General features: G+C 35.3%; 1 protein-coding gene across 1 annotated transcript in view; it reads right to left on the bottom strand.

The window, feature by feature from the left end:
- Positions 1–19,717, bottom strand: part of LOC111058896 — a 110,732-nt gene that overhangs the window by 89,100 nt on the left and 1,915 nt on the right. The window contains exon 2 of the mRNA XM_039425700.1: positions 14,398–14,600. Within this exon, the coding sequence (XP_039281634.1) occupies positions 14,398–14,600 (203 nt within the window). The remainder of the gene's footprint in view (positions 1–14,397; positions 14,601–19,717) is intronic.

The following is a 19,717-nucleotide window of genomic DNA, read 5'->3' as shown; positions in this document are numbered from 1 at the left end:
AGTTTGCATATATTGAACTCACGCATTTTCGGATTTCGCTTGAAACATGAAAAAAAATCAAAATCATAATTTGATTGAAAAATGCCAGTGACAGATCGATCCAGATGGTTATTCATGATTATTCAAATTTACAACCAGAAATACATGGAGAACATTATTTATGAATAATATTTTGGTTTCAGATTGCCCAATGCAGGAAGATACTGATCTGAAATAATTATTGTCTGTGTCAATAATCGCAATATTTTCGATGAAGTTGGAGAGAATAATAATAGGCTACACATGGATACTTATCATAGCATATTCATAGATTCCAATGATTGTGATGTGGTAATAAATGAAGTATGATGATAAGTAATTAAATTTTCTGCAGTCAAGAATACTATAAAATGTAGTAATCAAACGATATACGGTATATTTGTGTTTTCTCCAATGATAAAAGCGCATAAATGGAAAGTTTTAAATCTTCACTTTGATCTTTGATGTCATTCTAATTTCTGATATTTGAGTGAGAGAACGGAAGTTGACGTAAAAATGAAATAAATTGTATTGATCCAACCTCTGTTCAAATAGAGAAGATTACTCAGCATTCACTAAGAATATTGATCTTTTGCTAGATATGTGTTACAGGTTATGGTCAGAAGTGCTGTGATCAATATTTGTATATACAGTAAAAAAGAATTCTAGGATTATTCCATAGGGAATGTGTATAACAATTTGATGTGTAGAAATAAAGTAAACCAGAACAACAGTGGTGAAATCTAGGATTCAATAACCATGAATTGGGTACTACTCGTTTGAAATCCACAGATGGTGGAGTTGAGCTCAGCGAGATTTGAAGCAAATATACCCGAACGTGTAGTAACAAGAGAAATGGAGAACAAAGATATGGTGTTTGGTAGAAAGTAGGTGAATCGCTTACTTAGTTTGGAGTAACAATGTTGAGCTGGATAAGGAAGGTATCATGTTTTTGCTTCAAACGAGCAAGGCAGCTGATGCAAGGAGTAAAGAAGAGAGCTGCTGTATGTGGAGAGAGATTCGGATTATATAAGCTCATATCACGGTTTTTCCCGCATAGTGGTGCAAAGACTTGGACAAATACGACTACAAGAAACATTTTCACAGCTCCCTCACCATATAAGCTTCTGAACTTGGATTCCTTATATCGTACGAAAATATTGATTATCTCATCAGCTGCAATTATTAAAATAAAACGAGCGTTGGTATTTTATAGGACCGATTATGGACAAAAAAAAGGAATTTGAAGACAATCTCCAAGCAGTGTTTCAAACATCACAAATACAGTGATGACTAAAGTTCATCCGTCATGGAGGTTCATTGAGTTATCAAGTGGACAATGATTCACAGTCTCCATCAACATTGAATTCAATGCATGAGCCTCTGACACGGGAGCTTTGTTGATAATAGCCTTACAAGGAAAAATTCTCATTCTGTGATCATCATAATAAAATAGGATAGAATTGGTGATATCTATATTATTCAAATGAATTTATTATTTTATAATTGACTCTAATTATCATGGTTATTTTCACATTGATGGAGAATAAATGAGAAGGAGAAGGACGACAAGCTTTGTAGAAGTCTTTCATATTAGATACAGTAGGTTAGTTTGAATGATCAAAGTGTTTGAACTAAAACTGTCCGAATGAAAAGTTAGAATATTCCAGTCCACAATTGGTCGAGTTGGCAATGTTAACACAAAATACACAAATTATAATAGAGAATTCCCCACAATTTGAGAGAGTGCTAATACTTTCTATATACACTGCCACTGCAGCAAAGCTTATTCCACTGATGGCAATATTTCACGGTTCAACAGCTTTATTTACTTTTGTAAGCCCCCTCCAAGATCACAACTTGCACACATCTGATCCGATTGGAGGTGACGACCTTTCGTTTCCACCAATCAATAAACTCGGTCCTTCAGCATTCATAGAGCTGCCTCTTCCATTATCCATCTTCAATCCAAGAGAGCTTCGAAATTCATTCGAGTGAGTGAGTCTAAGTTGACATGTTCTGGTCGCATTCTCCAAGATTACTGAGTGAATTCTCAGCATGAAAACGTTTTCATCTGTGACTTGGAATTTATTCAAACATTCATGAGTCTGCTCGATGCAAGCTGTGAGCCTTCGCCTCTTAAATTGAATAATTTGATTATGTACGCTATTTCATGCTATCAACCCACGCTCCATCAACTCTTATTGTATGTAACTAATTCATTAGTTTGCATAATAACAGTTGGTTCACATACAGGTCTACTATATTTTCTATGGATTAATTCAAAAGCCTGACTATTGACTACGTAAATCGTGGCCACATTCCTAATGATCACCGCATATTTTTGCCAATCATTTCTTCCAACTTGATGAGGATTTATTCTCGACAGTATGGATTTTATAATAGAAATTGTGATAATACAATATTATTAGATCTTTGTATAATCCATACTTATTATATTATTGTTCTATTTTCACAGAATAAAACTTCGGAGATTCAAATTATCCATAATTACTGAGCTGCTCATCACACATGTATGGCTGAGAGCTCGCATATGATCACCAGTGAGAGCAAGTATATACTCTGTATTATGTGAAAACCTGAGTTTAATGTGAAAACATGATCTCAACGGTCGTATGTAGTTTTATTTTGCTGAGGCAGAGTACACGCTTGTGCAGTGGGCCACACTAAAACGCATCTGGTACACGATGAACTAACTACTTACTCGTTTTTGGAGTTAAAATGTACGGGTTGCGAAAGATTTAACAGCTGCTGTACACGATTCAAACAATATCAGCGCCGCGCTTCCCGCCATAATTTCACTTGCCGCCAACATCTGCTCCCGCAGCCACGGCCTCTGCAATTACTCATACATTCGTCGCCATTCAAACACGCAACCAAACGCACTGTTTCATTATAAATCAACGGCTAACATTTTCTCTTGCTCCATCACCATTTTATTCAATAAATCTAGAATAAAAACATGAATTCGTGTCAACAATGTTATTATTCGATAAATTAACAGTATTACAACTGAAACCATGACTCACTGCGGCGAGCATTGTTATAAATTTAATTTAGCTTCTGTCATACTATTGAGTCATTTCCATTAGAAATTTTTCGTTATCTAAATGAGCAGTTGATTAATTTTGAAGAGGATCCTATTAATTTTATCCTATTCTTTACAAGTTATAACTCTATCACTTATAATATTTTCAAGTACAGATTATTACCACTATTCCATTCCTATTGATGATATACATTTATTGTTAAGTCTAACCCAGAATGAACTCAAATTACTTGAAATAATTAGTATATATCTTTCATTACACTTGAGTTCTCTATCGAATCACATTCAATGATGATGTTTCAAGGTGATTATGATAAAGTTGTGTTATAGTGTAACTGCTCTCACCATGTTTGATACTCACAGGTACCGTAATGAAGTGATCGTCGTGTTATTATGATGATTCAAATCATAATGTGATACCCAAATCATATTAGTATACTAGTATACTAGTACTAATATAATATAATATATATGAGTATATATTCATTTCAAATCATATTCTGTTTGAGGAAATATTCCATACGGGATCTGATAATCAACTTGTATCAGGATGATAATTTAGGAATATCCTGATAGAATGAACAAATGGATTATTTCCTCTACAATCTTCAGTTTAGAATAATCGAGTTATATCTTGATAGAAGTTTTCCATAATTATTTTTAAATCTATTTTACAACTACCCTTGCTCACGATATCTCTACTCAAACGTTCTTCAATACATTTTTATGATTCGACGAAGAAGGAAATCATTCGTAAGATAACAACCTTGCCACAGGCTGACAGAGCCCATTTCAATTTGAGTTATAGGTGAAGTTAGATTGTCAGGGAATGTATTTCTGCCAACGGCTGCTCTTCTATCAAGTTTTGTCAGAGAATTCAAACTGTTATGGCAAACACAATCATGACCTATCGACTATCTCTTGTACTGGTTCAATGTGGAGTCATTCTTCTCTACCTACACCATGTCTGAGATGCCAGAGGCGCTAGAAGCTGTCAAGTACAGAGAATACAGTCGACAGACTGCAGATTGTCTTTCTAGAAATTTACTCCTTCCACGCATTGTTCGTCGATATTTCCTCATAGTTTGCTGCACTCAGCGCTTCACTTTTTTGTCGCATCTGAGATATTGAATTTTGTCAAATTGTTAACATTTCCTACGTGTAGCAAGGAGGAATTCTACATTATTCATAATAAATTTACAGAGAGAATATCTTCATTTCCTCAATATTTCCTCCTGAGGATGGAGTTATTTTTTATCATAAAAATAAAATATTCTAAATTAAGATATTTGTGATGATAATTATAAGAGTCGAATCTCCTCTCAAAGTGGAATTTCTAACGGTTATTTTTTCTAACGCAGAAACTCTGAAGCAATTGATTTATGAAAATATAAGCTAGTATCACTCATCTGAATCTGTCTAATAGAATAATTTCGAATTGAGGATAGTGGAGGTGCAATTCCTTAGCGATGATTCTAGCCACGCGGCGACAGCTGCGTTGCATCTATTACACCGCGTTACATCTACATCGTCGTAGCTGTAGCTGTTTATATTTTTATATCTGGTTATCTGGTTATCTGGTTATTCATGTTCAACGGATCTCGAAAACGGCTCCAACGATTCACGAGATTTGGAACATAGTAGGTTTATGATATAAAAATTCGATTGCACTAGGTCTCATACTTGGGAAAACACGCTGAACAACATAAAAAGGATTATTCATCTTTGGCTGAAACAGCTGAGACTTTCGTCGTCTGTGGATAAAAGATACACAGATATACGCTCCAAAAAGTGATCGAGTGATTTTGTGGAAAATCAAAATATTGCATCCCCAAAATTCATAAGCTGACGTATAGCAAGCTGTAAGATATAAACACGATCATTTTAGAGAATTGTGTTCTGTTTATCAATAAATGAAAATAACGAGCGAAGCTCGGTGCCCCGATATTAATCTATTATATCGATATGGAATCTATAGCAACCGCGCAGCTAGAGTCGTCACTAAGGAATTACACATTTTTATTTTTTGTTTGTTCCATTTTTGTTCATTTTTAGGAATCGCGGAAAGTTGTTTCATATTCATTGTAATTATGGGAGGGTGATAGGATGAAGTGATACTTTGCATTGACTTTCTATCAGTACTATGTATTGTTCTTAGCGCCAAAATTGATTTTTAAATGGTGAAACCTAACCAGAAAAAAAATTTCACTCCAATTATCAGATAATTGAAGTTATTATTCATCTATTATTAATGCTTAGTTTGCTAATTCCAGAGAATGCTCAGGATCTCAACCGAACTAGTTGAATATCTAGACAAGCTACTGTCCAGGCAGAATCACATATTTAGCAAGCATGAATTTCCTCAGAGTGTAAGGAAATAATGATAACCCTTAGCTGGCGGTTAAGTTTAGGACTGCCTGCTGTGTAACCATCATCCAGCAGCAACTAAAGCAGTTTAGGTGAAAGGTACTCTGTTTTCTCAGATAAGCTCCTTCAACGGATGTTGGTCTCACAGGGTCGAAGCAGGCTCACTGCTCCTGCTTTATTGCAGGTCCAGCTATGTTGTGTGAATGCGAATGCGTGAATAATTTATCACAGTAACCAAGTACCTAACTAGGAATCGAGAAGTATTCTGACGCTCATATATCTCATATCATAAGAGATTCAATTTCTGATATTACTCATTTCTTTCTTATTACTTCTTCTTCTTCTTCTTCTCTTCTCTTCTTCTTCTTCTTCTTCTTCTTCTTCTTCTTCTTTTCTTCTTCTTCTTCTTCTTTTCTTCTTCTTTTTCTTCTTCTTCTTCTTCTTCTTCTTCTTCTTCTTCTTCAGAATTTGCATTCTGTTGCATGTGAATGATACAGTACGTCTTACAGTATATCTGATACAGTATTGTCGCTTAGCACAGTGGTTTGTATCATGTTTGCTGCCAGCGCTATCTTTGAACTACTACATTAAGCTTTTCTCTACTCGATTTTCCGTCAAGCAACTTTTGTCATGGCTTTTATTTGGATTCTTGAGGAAATTTGTTGATTTTTCAGCATAAAAAAACTTTTCTCATGAGCAGAGAACTCACAAAATGAATTTCAATGCATTTGATATTGCATTGTAATTGATAACTGACTTAAGTTGCTACCTCTCGTAAGACATATTGTGGAAGCGTTCGCATAGGAAAAGCACCTAAAAATAGGAAAAACTTCAATCGTAGTCGTATCGTAACAAAACAAAGTAGTCTAGTCCCTAATTCAATTTGGTTCGATTTCATTTTTTTTGGAGGATCATTGTGACTAAGTACCCAACTTGGGTACTTTCATGATGATTCCATCATTTATCAGACATCTATCCTATTATATTAAGCGAGCAATTTCTGTATATTTGTATATATTATTTTTATATCTGGTTATTCATGTTTAACGGATCTCAAAAACGGCTCTAACGATTTTCACGAAAATTGGAACATAGTGGGTTAATGATATAAATTAGATTGTACTAGGTCTCATCCTTGGAAAAACTCGCTGAACGACAAGGATAATAATTCATCCTTGGCTGAATCAGCTGTGGATAGTAAGTGAGTGGGCGTGTGAGTATGTGAAAAATCAAAATATCCCCAAAATTTATTAGATGACATATAGCCAGCTGTGAAATAATATAAACACGATCATTTTAGAGAATTGTGTTCTGTTTATCAATAAATAAGAATGACGAGCGAAGCTCGGGTGCCCCGATATTTAAGGTTATATGGTGAAAAATTAAATTAATTATTGAATGAAAAAGACTGAGAAATTGTCAAAAAACCACTGATTTATTGATAATTAGAAAGACCGGTTTCGGTTATTACACCGAACTCTGATAGACTCAGAGTTTAAACTCTGAGTTTATCAGAGATTGACAATGGTGTAATAACCGAAACCGGTCTTTCTAATTATTATCAATAAATCAGTAGTTTTTTGACAATTTCTTAATCTTTTTCATTCAATATGAATAATTACCACAATATCAACTTCTCAACTACACAAAAAGTTAAATTAATTTAATATGAATTTATAATAAACTGTGAATTTATTAATATTTTGTTTGGATTTTGATATTGATATCTTTTCCCAGTTATGAATAGTTTCCATTTACAACGAGAACTATTCCAATTCTTTTAGCATCGTACTGATCGTATGTGTTTTTAAAGTACTTTTTGTTGTTTTAAAATTGAAATTTGAATGCTATGGAAAATACTGATACTTTGAATGTGAGGATATTGTGTATGAATTGATAAATAAATATTTCAGTCTATGCTCAATACCATAAAACTAATTCCCAGTAGGTATCTGGGTTGTAAATTTTCAATATTGTTGATATAGGATATTATGAGTTAGGCATAATCATACATTTCTTATGTGTTATGATACACGTAATTGGAAAATTCTATTGTGAAAATATCAGAGATTCCAATTTTTGTCAGAGATTAAACTTGGACGAAATCCGTTAGCCTTCAGAATAAGAGAAAGATACACGGAAGGAGAGTGGAAGATTTTCCAAGCAATTTATTCTGGAATTCATTGCGTAATGTTGGAAGAAGCTTTATCAGCGTTAAAGGAAAGTGCATCAATCACGCCGCTGTCTGAGACTCATTCAGTGGTGTTCTGCTCTTCAGCTACTTCAGAATTCTGCCCTTCAAAAAGAAGAGAGGGAGAGAATTCAGTTTAGGATGAGTTTTAAAGCTAGTAGATTATTCTGTGAAACTGATGCTTCACAAAAGAGAGTTACTTATAATTTCTTAATAGTTAATAAATACGGTATACAGAAAAACAAAAATCTACTATATATATGAAATCATCTCAATATCTACAATAATGTCAATTTTACAAGATTTCTGATGTGACGATATCACTGTTATCTCATTTGATTCAGAGATCAATGATTGAATCAATAATAATTGAAAATCTCATCGATTTCAAATTTGTCTCGAATTTTTTTGATACCTTTTTCCATGATAATTTTAGTCAATTAGCAGTCAAAGTTAATATCTAAATCCGTTTCTGATGAACTGGATGATACAAATCTGTAGCATTAAACTTGTTGGAAAAATCAATTTGCAAATTTCCTCATTGGAATTAATTGTATTCCTGAGAAATTCAATTGAATAATTTTCAAGTGAGTTCTCATGTATGTGAATTATGAGGAAAACTATAGTCCGTTCTTGTAATCCGAGAAGAATAGTCAGCATTTTGAATGAAATTCAGGATTATTAGTTTGTGGAGTTTGTCAGAAATATAGAAGAACTCGTTCTATTTTTGAAAATTCTCAGTTTGAATATCAGTTCTGAATATGATGAGTTTAATGGATAGTGCGTTGATAACTGTCGAATGGACACTCCAATTAATTGAAAAAGAAGCGTGTTTGAAATATGAATTTTCTGTAGAATTCACTCAACATACCTTACCCTGATGGTCACTAAACAAGGGTTTAACTGTATAACTGTTATTCTGTTTAACTGGCGTTTATAACTGTATTTTTTTCTTTGTATAATTGGATATATTGAAAAATAAAAGCAAATTATTGAAATACCCACTTATCAATTCGAATAATATTGTTTGACTCTCAACAATATTATGGACTTTATTCAAGAGTAATATAATTTCCTACATAAAAAAACATACATAAAAAACAGCAGTGTATTAATCTGATTAGCAATTAATCATGTGAAATGCAATCATTGTTTGAAGAAGAGAAAGCTGAAAATAATTTTCGATGAAACATGTAAGTTCATTGGATACATAATCATATCAATATCTCTCGTGGAAATGATATCAGTGCAAGAGCATTGTTCACATCAAATGCACCATTGATCAATGATAATGATATTGGAATATTTGTTCAAGATTATAATTTTATTTCCAATTTGTTGGACTCTTCACAAATAATCGGAAGAGTTATTTAATTCGTAATCATAATATATCGTATTTTGATAACTGGAATTGTTTGATAGGTGATTACCTGTAACCGATATAGGAAGTAACGTGAATTGACAGATTTCATCAGTTGACAGAATCATCAAGAAATTGAGGTTTTAGTTTGAACAGATTACAGTTAAAATTCGATTTAGATTCAAGTACAGCTAGACGTAATTACTAAAAAGGAAATACAATACATTATCATAACATTTTACAATGATAGGCAGTGTTTGATTAACAAGTGAGGGCAGAAAATAAGCTAAAAATGTTGAAGGAGCAACTTCAGAAAGACTACTGAGGCAGTCGTTCCTAAGAAATTGATAATAATCTTTCTGAACGAAGCAGTTGCGTTGGAGAAGAGATCTCGATTAAAGCTGTACGCAACCAATGGTGGGCTTTCTTTGCGAACGGAAGTGGCGAAGAAATCTAAAAAAACCGCAGTGTTCCGAGAGAAGCTGGGATTGCCCAACGCTTTCTCAAAGTGTAATTACTAGACGTTTTACCCGAGTAAATTGGGATATCTTATAGGGAGTGTACAGTGAGGAGGATCCATCTCAATTACGGAGACTTTCCACTTTTTTCTTTACTCTAACGTCTTAGGGGAATGCTTTCCCTTTTCTAGATCTATAGGCTACTGTCTTAATTCCTGTTCTCCATTGAATAGGCTAGAACTGTTTGTAGGAAACGTTCCTTTTTTCGTACCTTCTTCAAGATGGTTCATCATTACAATTTTTTGGAATGACAATTCGTTAAAGTGACACTGTCAAGACAGTCATGCTTTTATTCATCTCAACGAAAATATTAGGCTAATGGATCATTATATATATTTGGTGCTTGTCAACTCGAATTATATAGATTACATTAGAATAGATTTTGTTGAAAAATGGACTTTGGTGAATTACTTCTCAATACTTTTGAGTTATTGGTGGAAATTGCTTCTCTCTTTCACAGTCTGACATTTAAGTCCAATCCACCGAAACAGAATTAATCCACTATGCATAGGATGATATTGGGGCATTTAATACCTAATTTCAAAATTAAGTAACAAAATACACAAATATAATAGTTTTCACGTCGTTATAATAGAATTATACATTTTTCGTTTTGAAAATTATGTTTTTCAAATGATATCCTACACATTGTTGACATACGTTATATTGACGTGGTCTTTCTTGAAAGTAGACAATGCGACTTGGACATGTATTTATTCATTGAAGTTATTGTGAAAATATTTGAGGTCACCGGCTCTATCACCATGTGATTTTTCCTCCGGGACACGTGTACACTTTGAGCTGGAGTGTACGAACACCATAGTTTGCAAGAAAAAATAGAACTGGAGGCTATTCCAAGATAAATGACACTTAAAACTATAAAGAACGTCCTGAAAAAAATGGATAGTCGGTCGCTCTCTCCAGCATTTTGTTAGACTGGGGCAGCCAGTCGGGCAGCCGAATTATGGCTATCCCAGTCAAAAACAATAATGCCCGGTGACGGAGTGAGCGAGGACATAGAGGTGAGATACCATGCATCATGCATCTAATGTATTGTCTTTTTATTATAAACTATGTATATGTCTCTGGCAAAAAGCCACTCAGCTGGCTGCTCTACCTACCTGTCCGTTTGATTCCGCGGCCTGTTTTACCAATCTGATAGAGGTACCAGACACCAATAATTTAGTATCAGGTAATAATAAGAATATGGAGTGACCTGGCTGGCTCAAGTCTGGTGTCAGAGTTTTCAGGTCGCACCTCATCAATTTCGGGCCCTGACATGACCTAACGACTGTTATTAGGCAGCAGGACGTGTCCATCCAAAACACGGGAGTGGCCTGAGAAAAATACCAGGCCGAGATCTGAACCCGGGCCTCTAAAGTATAAAGCTACCATCTAATCCACTTGACTACGGCCACTCCCACCAGGTGATTGAAGATATAGAATCATGAAGACACGTATCATTGTAGGTGTAAGAGGAAGGAGAAGTCTTAGATATTTTCATCTTGTCTTTAGCTTTAAGTGGAAGAGACACCGTTTTGGTAGTAGTAACATGCTATGTCATGTCATTTTATAGTGTGAAGAGCGTGAAGAGAATTGAGTGATTCACTGATGTTCTATTCTGTGTGTGCGAATCAACTTGCCTATTATCTCCAGACGTGGATGAAACTTAATAGCATGCTTTGCTTGCCAAAAGTTGAAGATATATAGAGCGCGTTGTAAGCGTATTAAATCTGTGCCTTTCAACTTTACCACGAGGAATTGCTACAAAGAGGTAGTAGGCCTGAGTACACAAAGATCGCTCCCTATGTATACATGGGAGTACAACAGCTAGTAATGGCGGAATAAGCGAGACCGAAAAGTTGGCACTCTCTTTGCTCTCAGCTCGGCGCAGCGCAGCGCACAACACGTTCAACTTGTTAAACAGGCGTCGAAGCTCTTGAGAGTGGAGGCGAGAAGAGACTCGGATGGATTACTGCTACTCAGGGACTCGAGGCCCACCTGTAACTTACTCAAACTAAAGTCTCGTATACTCACTCCATCCAACTGTTATTACAACATAATAATGTTATGGTGCAATAACCAGTATTAACTAGTTTGTATTCTAGATGGAAACCTTCCAGATAATCAATCTACTCCGACTTTATCCGCCTACATACAGGAGCCATCATAAATAATTAATATTGAAATTGAAAAAGAAACTGGATGGTTTTTAAGACATATTTTCTATTCTATAATTATTGCATCAATGATGGAATATACCAATTATTATTGATAGTCACCTCTTCAATATGAGAATTATGTGCTTATAATATTATTACAGCCACAAGCCAATAGGCAGAAGAAGTATTGGTAGACCGAGAAATAGATGGACGCCGGAACTGGCTTGAAAAGCATAATCCATGTCGATGATGATGATGATGCTTATTTAATACTGCATTTAACTTTGTGCATATTGTACGTATGAGAATACCATTTTGTAATGATGATCGAGGAAACTCCAAAAAATTGTTCATCCAATAACATCAATAGAAATGCTTTTCACAAGATAAACTTTATAATATAGAAAAATTAACTTATTCTTTCTAGAGCATCAGGTCATCGAGTTTCATTGGCTACCACCTATAGAGGAAGCTCAATCAGTTATATAATTTTAAAAATGTAAGTGAATAATGTTGGATTATTATTATCCAATCAAACTTAATGAAAGTTCAATAATGATTTCAGAATGAAAGTACTGAATGCGAAAAGTGTAAGTGGCTGCTAAGTCTGAAACAGAGCTTGGGTCTGTTTCCTATCGATCCTATGGATTGGAAATACATTTCATCTGCCAAACAAATCGTGAGAAATTCGCGATGTGAATCTCTTATAACTTGAAATATTCTTGTTCATTTCGTCTGTATTCCCAACTCGATAAAATGCTGTTCGAATAAAACTCAGCCAGGCTCAACAACGATCTTCTCAGCTCTTTATCGTGGGGCAGGGGGCGCGCCTTCAAAGAGATTCGAAAATATTTCCTATCTGCTTCATTTCCCCCTCCCCCAACACCCATCATCAGTGCCGATATGTATTGAAAAGATATTGGATTCTCCGAGAGACGGCAGGCTTCTCGTATTCTTCAATCACTGCCTTACTTCAACAGCCAAAACAGAGATCTGGGATTATGAAGAAGGAAACTGTAGACAGGCAAGAGAGAAACGGATCAAGTGAAAGTAAGGAGAAGAATGTATAGAGTTGATGCGAAAACCTACATAGAAGGATCGAAGGATGGAGGAGGAATCGAGGAGGGAGTAGAAGCTCCGTGAGAGATATCGATAGTGTTATGAAGAGGAATTGAAAGAAAGCAGGAGAAATGAGTAAGACGAGAACAATGTTTGGGAGGAATTTTGTGAGAATGAATGAAATTTGTGAGAATGAGATATGAGGGGAGAATGAGAGAGATTTGAAGCGTGAAGGGGAGAGAGAATAATACGAATGAGGAGGCGAATTGTTAAGCATGAGCAAAATGAGAACCATGAGAAAGAATGAGAGTCTTACTCTTGAGCTGAGAGTATTTATAGGCAAATAATCTAAGACAAAGCAGGAAAAAATGCTATAATTTGAGAAAAACAGAGATATCTGTGGAGTGGACTGGGGAGTTGCAAGGAAAATTCTAGGGGAAATGAAGAATTTATTCTATTGAGTGAGTATAAAAACGAAAAAGTGAGGAATAAAGTGAATGAAAGATTCTTAAAAGTACATAACGACTCGTTACTTTTCTTTTCTCAACCTTCACGCTTTGAAAGAACTTCCACTTCCATGAGGAGCGTGACTTTTTCGCGAATAATATAGAAAATTGCTACCGTGGGAGGTGAATAGATTTACCATCTAGGTTTGTCAGAAACATTTACTCAGAAAACTTGATGGTCGCCATCGACCTTTCCAAATCTAAGTGTTTTTGAATGTCTGAGGCAGAGTTCAACTTGATCGAGTTAGCTGAGTCAGACTGCTCTGGAAACTGGAAATTCATTTCTTTAGCAATTCTTCATCCAGCGTAATTTATTTGCACAATGGAGAAATTTGTTCTGAAGATTGTGAAATCACTTATGCAAGGGTGGACCATAATTTTGAAGAAACCAGGTACCGGTATTCAACGGTTCTGAGGCATATTCACGTTTCTACAAGAGTTATGAAAGTGAATTATCAGCTCCATTTCCTAGTGCGTTTCGTGTCATAAATTATTTCTAATTTATGAATCCAATTTCCAATTAATGAATAAAAGATCTAAACCTCGCGGAATTAGGTGCTTGAAAGCAACAGCATCGACTTCAACCATTCTATCACTCTGCTGTGAAAAAGAAATCAAACATCACTCAACTGATGTGAACATGATATTGATAACAAATATTATTTGGGGGAGTTTATGGAATCGAAATCTATTTAACTTATTGTTGAATGGATGAACATTCATTCATTAATTGAGTTTCTTTGCTTTGTCGATATTATTTGCAGGAATTTTATTGAATTGAATTGTTAACTCTGTGTTAACTGAATGAAGAAACATTCATCTATCAATTTCTTTTTATGAACTATCCACTCTCACTAAGCGGGCCTTCCGATATGTTGTCCAACTTAAGGTTCCTCAATTCTACGTCGGAACGTGAATGTGGGCGGGGCGAATTCAGTTGGAAGTCTGGTGAACTGTTCAACTGACTTGTCCCACCACGCAAGGTCAGCTGCCTAGTCAGGTTTGATTTGGATTATGAGTGGGGATGTTTTTCTAACCAGCCGCAGCCGAAGATCGAACGTGGTGGCCCAACCTAGTTGGTTCAATTGTCGGATAGCTTTATTTACTTATTGATAATAACTTGTAGGTTGTAAAGAAATGACTGACCTTGGGGTCGAGACGCAGCGTGACGAGCAGAGCGAAGTGTCGCCGGAAGTTGGCGGGTGGGAAGGGGAGCTGCGCAGCTGGCAGCCACAGGTAGGAGTTCGGTCGCAGTCGCCAAGCGGTCTCTCTGCCCGGCACGCGGCTCCACTGCGCCCGCGACGGCTGGTAGAACTTGCTCTCGTCCACGTCCAAAGGTGACACACTGCCTGCAAGTCAATCACATAATAATTATCACATATTTATAATTCCAGTCAGTCCTGCTGAGTAGTTTTTTAGGAACTAAGGAAGTAAGGATTTGCTTTCTCTGAAACAAGAAGGAGGGGGAGGTTGTATCTCACTTTATTGTTAGATGCCCTGACCTCGCTGAGATCAGGAGAATGCTCTTAATAAAGCATAAAGCTGAATAAATCATAAAGCTCAATAAAGCATAACTGTTAATCACTTCTTATTTTTCATACTTATTTGCTATTTCCAATCAGCACCACCAGATAGCACTCGGCCATGGAGTGAAAATGCCTACAATGATGTGCATTATAGAATGTTTTTATGGAATGATTAGATAAATGCCATTATTATTTATCCATTCCACTATCGAATTGATATCCTGATTCATTATCCAACTGTTTCATTAATTTTTGTTATGGGACAGCTTAAATAGATTTGAAGGTCGTCTGCATAAGTATGGAAACTGGAGAATTTGATAATGGAAGAAAGGTCATTAGCATACAAAGTGAAGAGGAGAGGGCCTAAAATTGAACCTTGTGGTACTCCATGCATAACGTTTTTCCAAGTAGACTTTTTGTCACCGACAGATACACATTGTTTCCTACCTAATAGATAGGATTTAAACCAAACTAACGAGTTGTGACTGAAACCAAGAATAGCCAACTTATTCAGAAGGACTGTATGATCAACAGTATCAATGCTTTAGAAAAATCAAATAGGGTGAGGATGGTGCATTTTCTTTGGTCCATAGCTAACCTTATATCATCAGTGACACGAAGCAGAGCTGTTTCAGTTGAATGGAATTTTCTAAAGCCTGATTGAAAGTTATGAAGCTTACTATTGTTGTCTAGAAATTTTACAACTTGAGCATGAATGAGTCTTTCTAGCACTTTGGACAATGCAGGTAAAATACTGATTGGTCTAAAATCCTCAACTTTATTGGGTGATGAACTTTATTTAGAGGGCGAACCAGAGCAAACTTCCAGTTTTCAGGGAAAATGCCTTCTTCAAGTGACTTGTTGAAAATGTATGTAATGGTTGGTAAAACAGCAAATAACATCTTCTTGATAAATTTAATAGGAATTTTGTCTACACCCGTAGCATTACTATGAATACGTTGAATTGCTCTGAAAGTGTCTTCTTCTGAGATTGGATGGAATGAAATTGATCAGTGATTGGTAAATCTAAGTTTGTAACCTGCTCTTCAAGATCATCGATATGATTAGCAATGACAACTTCGTCGCGTTGGTTAGAGTGTGAAACGAAATGGTCATTTATATTGTTCAATGGTAAGTATTTGTGGATTCGGTTTCTGTTTGCCAAGCCCGAATTCTTTTATTCCCTGCCAAAGTGATTTAGAGTCTTGTCTATTGTTTGTCATAAACGAATTCAAGTACCTAATCTTTGAGTTCCGTAATTCCTGTTTAACTCTATTTCTAAGGCTCCTATACTCTATCAAACTGTCCAAGTCAAATGTCTTTTTAAATTTTCTATGTGCTTTGTCTCTACGTCCCATCATCTTAAGTATGTCTTCAGTCATCCACGGTACTCGTCGTTTTCTATTAATCCTCCTTGTCACATAAGGTGCATGTTTGTCATACAAAGTCAAAGTCCAATTCTCGAAAGTCTTGACCATGTCATCAACTGAGGGTAACGCTTCAATTTGATGCCATGGAGTCTGAGCCACATCAGTCAGGAAGGCGGCTTCATCAAAGTTTTTGAAGTCTCTATAAGTGATAATTTTCTGTTCTGGCTTAGGTATCTTATGGGAAAGTACACAGTAGATCAAATCATGTCCAGAAATAGCTGGGACTGGGATTTGGCCTGCTTGAACAACCTCGTTAGGATCACTAACAATGAGAAGGTCAATGAGTGTGTCAGATACATTAGTATGATGAGTTGGATCGAGAGGTAAAATAGTCATGTTTAGGCATTGGAAAATAGTAGTCAGTTGAAAGTAGTCAAAGTTACGATTTGTCATGTTCAAGTCGGTGTTCATATCCCCCATAACTAGTATACGGCTATAACAAGGCATAAGAGAAAGCAAGGCACTTTCGAAATCTGTAAAATGACCTATTTTTGGTGGGCGATAACAGATACCAACGAGTAATTTATCAGTACTAGATAAAGATAATTCAAGTAGCATAAACTCTGGTCTGGAACATACTCTTGTTTAGATGTGATTAAAACTTTTGTTTTGATACCATCTTTCACATAAATTGCTACACCCCCACAAGCTTTATTTAATCTATCATTCCGGAAAATGTTATATCCAGGTAATGCAACAAAATTTGATGAAATACTAGGCTTCAAAAATGATTCGGAAATTCCAATTATATTGAAGTCCTGAAAACGGAAGATTGCTCTGAGTTCATCAATGTGGCAGCTGAGGGATTGGACGTTAAGGTGGCAGCCTTGAAAAGTTTTTTGGAAGAGTGGAGCTTATTTGCTAGAAACATACCTGCGTCATTATTACTATTATTGAAATAATCATACCTACTTGAGGGCGAGCGAGCTGACGTGTCAGTGGAGGCATCATGGAAGCAGCAGACCAATCGTGAACCGACCTCAGAACGACACATGACGAGGAAAATGGGGATGAAACTGATAAAACTTAACCTAAATGAAAAAGTCTCTTGATTCGAGTGCATCCTGTATGCCTTGACAGTTCGGCTCCCTTCACTATTTGAAAACACTAGTTCAAAAAATTCACTAAACACATCAATAAGATGTAGATGTTGTGATCTGTGGAGTTACGGTGATGAATAATTCACCTAATGGTGAATACGATGAAGATTGAGGAAGAGTTGATAGTGGGAGATCTAGTCCAAGTTGAGATAGAGCGAGTAGGTATCCAGTAGTGGAAGAATCGAGTCCGAGTGGAGGTAGAGCGAGAAGATCCATTAAAAACTGCAAAAGAGAAGAAAAAGCCGGCAGAGAAACGAAAGATCTTTGAAGAAAGTTATCAATTGAGAAAAGATACATAATACAACTGATAATGAATAATATTTGCATAAAATGGAAGAGGAATAGTATCATTTAATGTGAGAAAGAACCGAATATCAAATATGGATATTAGTGGAAAGTAATCAGATAGAAAGAGGAAGAAAGAGAATAATAGAGATAGAAAGAGAAATAAACATTTGAACATGCTGGATAGCTAGTGAAAAATCACAGGGAAAATAATGATAATAATGGGGAGAAGAGAAGAGAAAGAAGGAATGTGCACAATTGAGAAGAAATTATGAATACTGACTATTGAAGCAATTCCCAGAACAAATTTTGATTGCTTTTTTCATAAAAAAATGTAATTCTCAACAATTTTTATGACTCTTAAAAATTATTTTCGCTCCCTCCACTTATTTTCACATTTCTTGACATCAATCTATTCTCAGTTCAATTATTCTTCCACGGGTTCTCAGGCATAACTTGGAATCAATTTTTCATTGTCAACATTCTCCTTTTTTATTTATTGCCGTCATTTCAACAAGTTTTAACCAATTCGACAATAATTCAGCCAATTCAGGTTGATGATAAACTCATGATGCTAATAGGTGAATGAATTTCCAAGAAAATATGTTTAGAGTGAAGAGGAGCCAAGGTAATGAAGTTGACTCCCCATTCCATGCATCATTCGAGTAAGGTGAAGCTAATTAAGTCTTCGCTTCCGCCTGATTAGCTGGCAAATGTGATATTCCAGCCTCCTAATTGGATAAGTTCCAGTTAGCGTTGGCTGTCAACGAGGATCGTTCGTGGAATGGAACGTTATCAACGGTATTCATCTGGCTACTTGTGCGAGGTGTGAATACTGTGAGATTCTACAAATTACATCACTATTGTTTGCGCAGGTAATGATGAATACCAACTCAATCGAAATTGGAATAAGCTCCTAAGCTGAGGTACAATATTGAAATATTCCAGGAAGAAACACATACATAGATAAAATGTAACTCTATATAATAGTGCTCATAGTAGTCTATAAAAGTGTTCATGATGAAGTTGTAGTGCTTGATTGAATAGTTACATGCATAACGGGTTGGGAAAGTCCTAATTGTAATATTATAATTTATATAAATTGTAATAATCACAATTGACAATCACAACTCATAATTGTAATATATAATATGATTGAGAGAAGACAACAGGCATAGCCCAAAACTGTCTTCTCCCAAATTTTACAAATGAAAGTTTCAAAAAAGAAACTTAATCTACTTAATAGCTCAATCTACATGATAAAAGAGCTTGATTGAATGCATAACGAGATGGAAAAATCCTTATAATCATATTCACATATATTTTTCCATGATAATGATATCGATATCAACGAATTATTCATTGATCTTCTGTGTGGAACAATCACTCCTCTCTTTCCAATATATTCTATCCTACATCCACCTCGAAAGGTGTTGCTAAGTCTATTATCGTGAATGAATAAAAATTAATAAATAAATACTATCATGAATATTGATAGCATTGGGAAGACTATCAAGGGTGAGTTTTTTTTCACAAACTGAAAAAATCAATCTTCAATTGGTTAGATCATCAACAGACGTTTTTGGTAATATAAGATAAAAGCTTTTTTCTAATATCACTTCAAAGAATTTCGTCCTTCAAAATAAGGCGATATAGTCTATAATTTGCGTACTTCATGTAAAAATGAACTGAAAAATTGAATAAAACCATTTTCAGACCTGTAGCTACAGTAATTTTAAGATATGTCCCGAAAAAACAAGTTCCTTTAAGGTTTGAAAACGATTTACTTTGTTAAATGTACAATAAACACAACATAATTTTCACAGAACCCGTAGAGAATTCAATTTTGAAGATGAAGATATAAAATGAGTCTTTAATAGACAAACGCAACCTTTAAAAATAATTAATATTGAAATTGAAAAAGAAACTGGATGGTTTTTAAGACATATTTTCTATTCTATAATTATTGCATCAATGATGGAATATACCAATTATTATTGATAGTCACCTCTTCAATATGAGAATTATGTGCTTATAATATTATTACAGCCACAAGCCAATAGGCAGAAGAAGTATTGGTAGACCGAGAAATAGATGGACGCCGGAACTGGCTTGAAAAGCATAA

The sequence above is a fragment of the Nilaparvata lugens genome, chromosome 4 (genome assembly GCF_014356525.2).
Source record: "Nilaparvata lugens isolate BPH chromosome 4, ASM1435652v1, whole genome shotgun sequence".
NCBI classification, from domain to species: Eukaryota; Metazoa; Arthropoda; class Insecta; order Hemiptera; family Delphacidae; genus Nilaparvata; species Nilaparvata lugens.
Note: the sequence above shows the minus strand (reverse complement) of the source record. Positions and strands in the feature narration are given on the sequence as shown.